The 12,385-nt window shown below is 36.3% G+C and overlaps 1 protein-coding gene across 1 annotated transcript in view; it reads right to left on the bottom strand.

Annotated features, from left to right (window-relative positions):
- Positions 1-12,385, bottom strand: part of Lrba (LPS responsive beige-like anchor protein) — a 400,347-nt gene that overhangs the window by 112,580 nt on the left and 275,382 nt on the right. The window contains exons 41-44 of the mRNA XM_090356865.1: positions 10,152-10,269; positions 8,387-8,489; positions 6,561-6,676; positions 4,811-4,923 (exon numbers count right to left, since the gene is read on the bottom strand). Of these exons, the coding sequence (XP_090212991.1) occupies positions 4,811-4,923; positions 6,561-6,676; positions 8,387-8,489; positions 10,152-10,269 (450 nt within the window). The remainder of the gene's footprint in view (positions 1-4,810; positions 4,924-6,560; positions 6,677-8,386; positions 8,490-10,151; positions 10,270-12,385) is intronic.

Genomic DNA, 12,385 nt, shown 5'->3' with positions numbered 1-12,385 from the left:
TGTTTGAACAACATTCCCCCTCACCCTCAGAAAGAGAGTTCTTTTCCCTCTGTGACATCTAGATGGTATATTGATTCCCGGTGTGTCTGTTACAGAGCAGACTAATAGGACTGGCATTTGTCAGAAACAGCACTTAAAACTTAAGGAGATAAAGAAGTGCTGTCTGATCAACAACAGTTAAATGTCGGTAGTCAATTCCAGGTCAGGATGCTGTATATTAAATGTGTATGTCAGAGGGGGAAATATACAGAAATACACAAAATGGTAGAAAGTAAAGGACAGATAAGGAGAAAGGAAGAAGAGAGTGGAGAGAAAGAAAAAGAGGAAGGGAGAAGAGAAAGGTAGAGAGAAAGGGGAGGAAGGAGAGAAGAGAGAAGAGAGGGAGAGAGAAAGGGTGAAAAGGGAGAGAGAGAGAGAAAGAGGGGGGGCACACAAGAGTGAACGTATGAGAAGATCCATTCTAAGGACCAACAGTAGCTCTGAAGCAATGAGGAATTAAATTCAGTGTAGCTGTCATTCAGTTCTCCTTACAATTGTGAGTTTACTTTCTAGAAACATTGAACCCACTGAGGGAAATGGAATGTACTAGGTTACAAGGAATGAATACTGTAGTTCTGTGAAATAAGATTACAAAAGCCAAATATACCCAAGGTGATTCCAACTAGCCTGGGTCAAACCTGAAGCTTGTGTTCTAGTACACTTGCTCTGCTCTCTGTGCTGTGAGGTAGGGGTCAGGTAGTGGTGCAGGCCTACCCTTCTCTACCTCATATCTACTTTGTTTCTGCACTCTGGTAGAACAGCTTTTTGCAATTTGTGGGGGGGGGGTGTGGAGGGGGTTCACGGGGCTTGAACTCAGCCTGGGTGCTGTCCCTGAGCTCTTCCGCTCAGGGCTAGCACCTTACCCTTGAGCCACAGCCCCACTTCTCTTTTTTTTCTAGAGGTTAACTGGAGATAAGAGTCTCAGGTCCTTTTGTGCCTGCCTGGACTGGCTCTGCACCTTGATCCTCAGATCTCAGGCCCCTGAGTAGCTAGGATTATAGGTGTGAGCAACCGGCCCAGCTGTCTTTGCACTTTAAACATGAAAAATTAGTTTTTCTTTGTCCTCTACCTCAAGCAACTTTCAGTATTTTCTTCATTAGAAAAATGTGAGTTCCTGAGGGGTTGGGGGATGGCAGAGAGGGGCACAGAAATGGTGGGACAGAGAGTGAATAAATACAGCAGTGGTACTACTATACATTATATTGAAAATGCACTGTTCAACTTGTGAGTGGAGAGAGGAGGGGAAAACTGGGAAAAGACCAAGGGAAGGGGTGGACACTGTCCAAAAAGAAATGTATTCATTACCTGACTTATGTAACTGTACATCACCTTTACAATAACAATAAAAAGTGTTTAATGTGAGTCCCAACCATTAAAAAATAAAGCATTTTCTTGTGTCCACATCATTCCTGTTTCTGCCTTGCTCCTCCCCAACCTTCAGTTTAATTTTTCTCAAATAGTAACTTTCAGATTTTATTCTTCCCAATTTCCATAAACTAAAACGTCCTGGGTTCATGATGGCATAGATTAACAGATAATAAATGAAGATGTGAATGAGTAGTAGTAAGGGATTCTCTAGTTTTAAACATATATCTAGCTTTTTAAAAACAAGCTTAATCCAAAAAAAAAACATGGAGTAAACCTGGAAAAGATAAAAGACTATTTGGGAAAAGTGTTCCTTTCCAACAAACAGAATACTGTTTACATTCAATCTTGAGTTTTGGCAAACAAGGTGAACGGTAAATTAGTGAAACACAAAACAAAAACCTTAAAATAGACTCAGTAACTGGTGCCTCAAGTAGGAAGCAGTGTACATACTACAGCGTTTTTCAGACATTCTAACCCAAAATTCAAAATCAATTAAGGTGCAACCCTAGTATTTACATGTACACACACTACACAAACACAAGTTCTATACACAATGCACACATTTTCTTTTGCATGTTACATATGCTGCTTTATTCACTTAAAAATACAGTTAAAAAACACTGGCTTACTGTTCTAATTGTTGTTTATACCCACTAGCTGTATCACCTTATGGAACTTGATTAACCTCATGATGCCTTTTTCGACCTCTGTAAAAGACAACGATAGTATTACCTGTCTTTAAGGGATTTGGCAAGTCTTAATGCAAATAACACATGTGAAATATTTAGCCTGGCATATAGTAAGCACTCAATAAATACTAGTTCATCATAAAGAAGAATATTCCTATCTTTTAACTTCCATAGTCTAGAGACTAGGCTATCTATCGATACCTTGATCTAAAGACTTTGGACAAATACTAAGACTACAGCAAAAATATATGCTATATGTTGCAAACCAACTAAGCTCATCAACTAGAAGATGAATGGTTGCTCATAATGTCTGGTATCCTTCTTCTAGAAAAATGGTTTATACAATCACTTGTCAAAGTAGAATAAAGAAAAGCAAAAGTCATAGTTAGAAAGCAAATAGTAAAAATCCTCTAAAAAGAAAGTCCTGATACTAAACCATTCAGCCATCAAAAATTGTTTTTATGGTATGACATTTTGTAAATATATTCCTACCCTAATTACAATTTCTTATTAGGACAAAACCAAAATGTCGTTTCTTATCTCCTTCAAAGAGGCTGTCAAAATATAAAATCAATGTGTATTCATCAAATATAGATTAATGTCACTCCAAATTCTATGCATGGTAAGAACTGTCTTCTTGTCAGTCAGAATTTTAGACTACAGATGAAGCCTCTTGAAATGTAAGTAGGGGGTGGGGGAGCTAACTTCAAAACTGATCCATGAACTTTTTCAGCCTTAGAAGAATAAATTAAACCATTACACAAAATGAGGACTTTGTCAATATAGGAAAATATTTATTTTTCTAGTTTTTCATCCTAGCAGAGATTGTGACCTTTTCAACATACTGACAACAATAATTTATAATCATTGTAAGGAGACGTTGGGTATAGAATAAAACCCTCTACTTTAAGACATTTTTACACTGTTTTGTTTTCTCCAAAGATGATCAGAAAATCATTCTGAAGTAAGGGTGTTGATTATATTAATTCAGTTTCAGAAAGAAAAGTCCCTGTGCAACATGGAGATTACCAGATAAAATTGTAGCTTTGTATGAAAGCACTAAAATTCCTCTGAAAACCAGCTTTGGGGAAATTAAATAGACATAAATATGCATAAATAATTCAGTGCACTTTTAAAGCCAGTCAGGGTACATTATCTACTTAAGAATGGAGAAAGATCTGCTTATGTTCTATATTAAGCTTTGCACACAATGTTTTCCAGGATTTCACAAGTTTATTTAAATAAATAGTAATGTTTTCCAAATGTATACTATGGGACAAATTTTAATCCAATTCTATTACAGTCATTATTTGAACAGATACAGATCACTTAAATATGAGATGCATTACTGAAAGCAAGTATCTGAATAAATACTTGAAGACTGAATTTCACGATAAACATTTGGCAGGCCTTATTACTTAAAGGAATGAGATACTGTTATTGAGTAAAACGATCACTATTTTATAGGTATAAAATATAATTTCCAAATATCTGATGTGCTTCATTATTTCACTTAAAATATAGTAAATTCCAAACCCACTTTTTTCCATCAATATTCAATGACAACAGTACCAGTAGATTGTTGTTCCAAGTACTGAATGACTTCTGTCGTGTCCACACTAGGGCTACTTCATGGAGATGAAATATTCTTTATAGGACAGGTGGTGAGTGGCAGACCTCCTCACTTCTCCCTGTTCCTTCTAATGACACTGCTACGCACTACTGAATGACATGCACCTGTGCTCTTGCAAAAGTACTTGGAAAACATATTCATTTCTCAGCCACAAGTACAAATATTTCATGAAAGTACTCAAATTGTAAAAAAATGGATATCACTATAATTAAATGCATGAAAACCCACAAAGGATAGCTCATGTCTTCATTTAGTAGATGTGGTCATCTGTGCACAGAGACTAATGAAAGCTCCTTTAGTTTTGTTGCTCTCTTTACACACTGAATGTGATTTTAAAAACTGGTATTACTATTGATCTCTGAGTGGGGCAAAAGAACACAAGATTATTCATCATACATAGGAGGTGATAAAAGCATTAAAATAGCATTTTATCCACCCAACCATCTAAGAAGAAAGAATTCTGGTTAGCTCTAGCATTTTTTATAATATAAAATAATCCACAGCAGCATTTTCTTCTAATATTCCAAGGAATACCCATAACAAACTCATGCAGTCTACATAATTTGATTCTGATCATGAGATGTTGGGGTGGCACAGGGTGGCAGTTCATAAGGAACAGGGTGAGCAGGGCTATGGGGGTTTATTGGGAGCCCCTTTCAGGTGAAGTGCCAGAAAGAGGAAACAAAGAATCATGAGCTGATGTTCCATCCAGAGAGACACATGGGTCCTGCCTTCAGTGCAGCTGTACCTACTGCATCCAGACTTCCAAAGAAATCAGCTGAAGTGCAAAAAGTCCCTGCTGCTTTTGGCTTTTCTGGGTTATTATTATTATTATTTTTGAAAAAAAATTCACAGTGAAGTTCAGCTTGGCTTGGATTTCAGATCCTTCTGATTCAGCCTCTCAAATCATACTAGCATACCATTCATTTTTGTGAAGCAAAATTTACATTGTGAGAAATTCATAAAATACAAGATTTCAGATAAAACTGTCTTTAAAGGATTTTTAAGGGTATCTGAAAATAAAAGTACTCAAATTATTTTTATATGCAAGACAACGATATTTCAGATGACAGAAAAATACCTTGGACAAATCTCTGAAATTGCTTGGCAAGGTGAGATCTAGCTCTTCTGATTCGTAGTTGGTGATGACCCAGGGAAACACAGGGTACTGATTTAAGTCATTATAACTCCGTCCTGGCAGGGTGAAAAAAGACATTTTTAATTTAGGATAAAAAAATAAAAAGATAAATTCTCTACCCATAATGTGGTAAAAATGACAAAAACAAGTAACAAATTTTGGAGGCCAGGCACTGTTTTTGGCACTATGCATAACTGGTCATGTTTGATCTTTACAATAACCCTGTGGAGTTAGCATCACCCTGGCATTATCAGGAAAAAAAAAGAGGCACTAAAGTTTGAAATATTTGTTTCAAATTACTTGATTAGCAATAGTTAGACCACATTCAGCAGTTTAAATGACAAACTACACTTGATCATCCTTTATTATGTGCAAGTATCCTCCAAGTAAAATATTCTTTTAGGTTTGGAGAGAGGAGAGTAGAGAGTGCTAGAGATTGAATCAAAGACCTCATGAATGCAAAGCACATGAATTCTATCACCACCAGCTCTGAAATATGTGTAATTAAGGCTCTTGGGGAAAAAAAGGACAGGAGTTTGGCCTAGTGGTAGAGTGCTTGCATAGTATGCACGAAGAAACAGGTTAGATTCCCTGGTACGACATACATAGAAAAAAGCGGGAAGTGGTGCCATGGCTGAAGTGGCAGACCATTGGCCTTGAGAAAAAAGCCCAAGATCAGGCCCTTGCTCAGGCACTGAGCTCAGTCCCCAGGACTGGCAAAAAATAAACAATAAAATTCTAATAGGGAGTTTCAACACCAAAATCTTTTTACTGACACTAATTAACAACCAACCAATCAACCAGTGAACCATGTGTAAGTGAATTGATTCCTATGGATATTCTCTAGTCATATGCAAAGTTAGAACTGTGTTGACAAACTCTAGAGTTTCTGGGGCAGCTTTCTATGATCTTCTGGAAAATGGCACACCACACTGTTAGGCTTTCTTCCCACCACCTTAACACCTGCTACAGGCTCTTCAGATCTCCTTCTATGCTAATGACATCCAGAGACAAATTTCAGATTACTAAAAACACAAATGCACAGGCCTTGGTGGCTCATGCCTGTAACCCTAGCTATTGAAGAGTCTGAGATCTGAGGATCTTGGATCAAACTTGACCCAGACACAAAAGTCTGTGAGATTCTTATCTCCAATTAACCACCAGAAAGCTGGCAGTGGCGCTGTGGCTCAAGTGGTAGAGCATTAGCCTTGAGCTGAAGAGCTCAGGGACAGTGCCCAGGCCCAGAGTTCCAGCCCCACAGCTGACAAAAAAAACAAAAACAAAAACAAAAAGCCAACATTGAGTAGATCACACTAGTAATTCTAGCTATCTAAGATAGCTAGATATCTGCTTAAAAGTAAGTCTAGGCAGAAAAGGACTCAAGACTCCCATCTCCAGAGTAACCAGGAAAAAAATCAGAGTGGAGGCGTGGCTCAAGTGGAAGATCACTAGTACGTTAACAAGTTGAACAAGTGTGAGGCCCTGAATATCCATTAAAAAAATAACAAAATAGATCTCACCCTCCCTAAGTAGCTAGGATTACAGGTGTGAGCCACCAGTGTCCAGTTCAGTCTACCTTTATTATGTATTCTAGTGGAAATAAAATAAGGTATTTATGCCAGTACCCCAAATGATCCAATCCCATAATTATAATTCATTGTTCGGCACAGGATGGAGTGCGAACTGGGATTACCTGCAATGGTGTTGAGGAACATCAGGTACTCAAAATTTGAGACCTCTCTGTGCTGCCACCGCTGGGTCATATTAGACGCTTTAAAAAGCTGACGTGGACTAGCTAATGAAATACGCCTACAAGAAAATAGAACTCAAGATAAAACCAACTTCAACTTGATATTAATTATCTATACTTATTCAATATTTATCACGAAGTCTATAATCCTGAAAAGCTCTATTCATATAGGCCTAATAAATGCTGGCTGAATCTTCATCTACAATTAACAGTTAACAAATGATTTAGACAAGCTATTATACATGTTCTATCATTCAGATAAGATACCATTAAAATGTCATTAAAATATCCACATTTCACATAGGTTGATAAAATGGTACAATTAATAAATCATCATAAAATGCACATAAAATCATGTTCATATTTTTATGAATGCTAAGAAAAATATCATACATTATAAATTTAAATGTTATTTTCACATCCTGTGTATGAAGGAAAAGGAGACATTTTCCACATAGCTTCTTAGAAGACATACCTAATGAAATATGAATACTAAAGGAGACAACTGACAAGTGCTAGGAGTACTGGAAAATATGTAGCAGGACTGTTCACTGTATTCAATGTGTGTGTGCATATATGCTGTATTCAGAGATAAGACTGAGCATACCTCACTGTAGAGTGGGAAAACTGTGAGTAAAGACTCTGGGATTAGGCAGTATCCTTTTGCTTAAAACCAGTACACATACGTACTGTAAATATCTATCAAGTGTCAGAACACTCCACACAGAAAAACAATGCTCTTGTGCTTCAATTTGCCACTGGTGGTGCATCAGGATCAGCTCAGGCCCAACAGTCTTAACAGCCCTAACTTCAGGTTACCACATCTCAACTGGATAGAGTGACTTATAAATTCCACTAAAATCCAGAGGCCTACTTGCCAAGTACTTCTTGCAGTTATAATCTACAGCTATGAAAGGCAATGGACATTTTTTCCAACTGTCTTACTAATTTCTCAACAGATCTCATCACTTTTAAATACTATCATCTCTTGGATCACATTTTACTGGTTTTCCTATTACTTGAGCCATTCCCAGTTTTAGAGCTTGGTTTGAGCAGGTAAGGCTGGAAAAGAGGTTCAATTATCTTGTCCTGGCCTTGGTGGTTTCACAGTAGATTTTGAAATCAGTGTGGAGGCTCTTCAGGATATAGCCACAGTCTCTCCAGGTGGCTTTCTGATTGCATCCAAAGGGCAGCAATTTTTCATTGCTTTGAGCTCTCAGATATCTCCTTGTGTCTAAACGTTCTATTTAACATTTCCAACTGGATGTCTCTCAGTGAGCTCAATTTGAATATATCTAACACTAATCTGATCCTCTGCCCATCTACCTCTTCCCCACAACTCCAATCATGAGGATGGAAGAATACATGACAATCACTGCTCAGACCCAGGCTGAGACCTAGAGAGACATACTGAGACTCTCCTTTTCTTACCACCTTCCAAATCCCACAAATTGTCTTTCCTAATGATTCCTAAACAAGAAGCCTCCCTCCAATTACATCATCAAGGTCATACACCACCTGAACTATCTTCTGTATGGCATTCTTTTCAAAGTAAATTACTAGTTTCCGCTGTTACTTTCCTTCCAACTTTTTTGTTGTTGTTGCTAGAAACTTTGCCTTGCATTAGAATATTTGCACATGGGGTGGTTGTATTTCTTCAAATTGAAATAGAAGACAGGAGGCCATGCATTACAAATATATCATTATTACATATTAATGGTAATATCAATGCAGAGTAGTTTATATATTTTTCTTGTGGAAAATAGTACCTGGTTTGGGGTAATCCAAAACTGGTTCCAATACCAACACGAGGAAGACAGTTCACCACCTTCTTTACTGTTGCAGTGTCTGGGAAGTTGAACATTACAGCAACTAGGAGAAGTAATTTTGTCAAAATTAGAATACAGCATGACTTCCTTTCTGGTAAACCGGTTTACTAATTCAGTAGAATGTTTTCCCTGTTCTTTCACTGACACGTATACTGAGTGTCAGTATTAGCACTCTAGACATGGTACTTGTCTCATTGTGTGCTCCTTTTGCATAGACAGTTTCATCTATAAATAGTGTCAGAAGTTCTGAAAACTGCTGTCATCTTAAGAGTAAGATGAAGGTATAACTCTGAACTTACAAAATTCAATTTTCATCAAGTGTATTTCTCCAAATTTCAAGACAGACAGAAATATTTTTAAAAATCAGGTTTATAAAGTTACTCATCTAACACCAATATCCAGAAACCGTGAAATTTCAGTAATATTTTTTCCAGTGATAAAGAACTTAAAAACAATTGTCTGTAATATTTATGGATTTATAGTTCATATACTCCACATGAATTTGGGCCCTGAAAGAAAAGTTTTCTTCTATGATTAGAGGTCACATTTAAATTCTTTTAAATCATTTTATACATCTGTGGGAAAATCAAAAGGCACCCATCAATATAAATCATGTTCAATATATAAAATTAATAACAATGCTACATAAATCCTTTTTCTTCTTAAAAACATACTATGGTCATGAAACTCAAGAGAGAATTTAGAATGTATCAATTTAGTCCATCTTGAAATTTTAATATATGTTAACATCAATATCACAATCACAGGTAAGCTTTAACTGTGTATATAGAGAAGGCAGTCTTCTATCTAGGCTGAAAAATAGTAAAAACAAATGAAGATTACCTATTACCTATGTAACTGTATACTTACAAATTAACATTTCCAACATGTTTTCTGTACATAATCATTCACTAATCATCTTCGAAATATTTTTTCTAGAAGAATAATATTTACATTATGCATGTGTGTGTGTGTGTGTGTGTGTGTGTGTGTGTGTGTGTGTGTGTGTGTGTAGGGGAGACCATAAAGAACAAAGAATATTTGTATGGAGTGTGTGTTATGTATAGATTTTAAGTATAACATAAAGATTATAGAAAAGCCAAATAAGAAATAATGAGGCAACATACACACACAATTCACTAGGGTTTTTTGCCCCCCCCCCATACATCTCAACTATTATAACATGGTTCTTTATTCCAAGTTCAACTCATCTCCCTTTCTTGTCTTAATGGTCTTCATCAAGTTCCATTCTAAACCCACAAATAAATTTTAGTGTAACTTTTATGAATGATATAATACAAAGCAACCTCTATGTTAGTGCTATTTTCTGAGGGTCCATTTTAAACAGCAATAGATTAGGCAAAAGATAAAATAAATGCATGAGTCATTTGATGATCTCTCCCCAAATGCAGCCAGCTACCAGGAGTTTAAAGAGCAAAGCAACACTGAGGACATCAACACTCCACAACTATAATCTGTAATATGGCCAGAAAACAATAAGAATCACAACCCATTCTTCAAATGATCTAGATGGTGGGGGTGAGAGGCCATACGAAGATCCATGCAACATAAAAAAATGAGGTCAGTAGGGCAGAGAGTGGACTACAAAATCCAATCTAAATGGAAACAATATGGTATGTTCAAAAGTGACATCTTAAAGAGACAGAAGTTAGCTGGGTAACAATGTGCTTCTGCAACATATTACCTCTGTTTGCCATAAAGATCTCCAGAGCTGTATTTTGCAAAAGATAACGTCGAGAAAAGATGGATCGTATCTCTGTGAACAGCCATTTTCCATGTAGCCCATCTGTGTATGCCAGGATCTAGTGCGGAGAAAAAAAAAAGGAATCTGAATTAAAGACAGCAATAGACTTTTTTTTGGTGTTGGATTTTTCAATTAAAATAAAAAGATTCTTTTGGGAAAATTAATAGTTCTTGAAACAATTCAGATAGAGACTAAGAAAATGTACTATAATTCGTGAAAAAATTAAAAAGAATAAGCCAAGTAAAATAAAGAACATTTAATTATAAATATATACCCATGATTATAATTTTATTACTTCTCAGGAATTATAAATTGCCTTTATTGATTGATGTTTAAATCATGATATGGAAAAATCAAGTTTCAGCTAATATCTTAATGAGAATTAAGAAGAACTTCCTACATGCTTATGAATCACATATATAAAATGATTCCATTCAAAATGAATACAATCTGCCCAGTAGTACCTTTTAAAGAATATGTAAAGTTCATGACTAAAAAAAAAAAAAAACCACATTGCTTTGGTCACTACTAAGGCAACCATTCAGAAGACACAAACTAACGGCATAAGAGGTTAAGTATCATTTTGTCAGCTAAAGTTGCACATAAACCTGCAAATGAGCTCAGCATAATCTCTCTATGCAGTGGGTGGTTGTCAGAGTAACTTGTTACAGTTCTTGTCATCACATGTGACAGACACAGTTGCTTAAAATGCTCAAAGTAATCCCATCTTTAGTCCTAAGTGCCATTTAGTTGCAGTTTTTTGAAATGATCACTTCAAAAGCCTAATTATGAAAGTGTTAAATTAGACTGAACATATCTATAGAGAAAAGGAGAATTATTTGTTATCAGGACCTCTCAAAATCTGTGAAGCCAAGGCCAAACCTTCAGATACCTCTCAGAAGTAAACCACACTAGAAACACAAGAAAAACAGCATTGATTTTGATACTGCATTGTAGGGATCAAAATAAGATGAGAGACAGACAAAAGGACAAATTCTTTGCCCTACATAAGCTGTCCTTCTCTTTACTCATTTCCATTTTTTCAAACCCCAACTGCCAAAGCAAATCTGTGTTATCCAATACAAAGTGCAATAGCACTTTGAACAACATCAGAACATTTTTAAATGCAGTATATATTTCAATTTTTCTACAGAAACTATTTTACTTCAGATACAAGAGGAGTTAGGATCTGTATAAATGTGAGATATAATTTTTTTAAGTAAAACTTCAAATACCTAGTCATGATTACAGCTTTGAAACAGATAATAGAAAAATCCTTCTAGTCAGTCACATAACAAATACCAAAGTAAGCAACATCATTGAAACGAGCAGACAGAAGATCAAGAAGTCTGGTATTACTCTCCAGATTTTTTTTTTTTTACTCCCTTGCTTCTCTCTGCTTAAAACATTCTATGTGTCTCACAGTTGGCTTATTTGCACTTTTCAATTTCTGCCCATATACCCTAATAGAGAATAAAACACTATTTGCTCTAGTACAAAGTTATTTCATTCTAAAACACATCAGAGTTTCTTCATAATACCTGAACAGATGTACTTGTCTGCTTGCTTTTGGTCTTTTCTGAACAAAATTACTGGAATGTTAAGTACAAGAGTAAAGACTATACACACTATATCAAGCATGTTCAAGAATATCTGGCACACAGCCGGTGGAGTGGATCATGCTTATAAGACTATTTACTTGGAAGGCTGAGATCTAGAAAAAAATGATTTGCATCCAGTTTGGATGAAGAAGTTTGTGAGATCTTATCACAATCAATAAAATGCTGAGAGTGGTAGTATAGGTCCATCATTCCAGCTCTGTAACAAGCATTAATAAGCAGTGCAGCTGACCTAAGCATGAATGTGAGACATAATTTTAAAAATAACAAAAGCAAGAAGTGCTGGAGTATGAGTCAAGTGTTAGAATACCAACTGAGCAAGTGCAAGGCCCTGATTTCAAACCTCAGTATTGGGGAAAATAAAATAATCCTACTTTACCATTGGTGGACTGGTCTACCTTCTCTCTCTCTCTCTCCTCTCTCTCTCTCTCTCTCTCTCTCTCTCTCTCTCTCTCTCTCTCTCTCTCTCTCTCTCTCTCTCTCTCTCTCTCATCACTCATGGCAGCTCAAACTCTGGGCCTAGGCACTGTCTCTGAGCTCTTCAGATCAAGGCTA

This window comes from Megascapheus bottae, chromosome 23, assembly GCF_031878675.1.
Source record: "Megascapheus bottae isolate mThoBot1 chromosome 23, mThoBot2.hap1, whole genome shotgun sequence".
Classification (NCBI taxonomy): Eukaryota; Metazoa; Chordata; class Mammalia; order Rodentia; family Geomyidae; genus Megascapheus; species Megascapheus bottae.
Note: the sequence above shows the minus strand (reverse complement) of the source record. Positions and strands in the feature narration are given on the sequence as shown.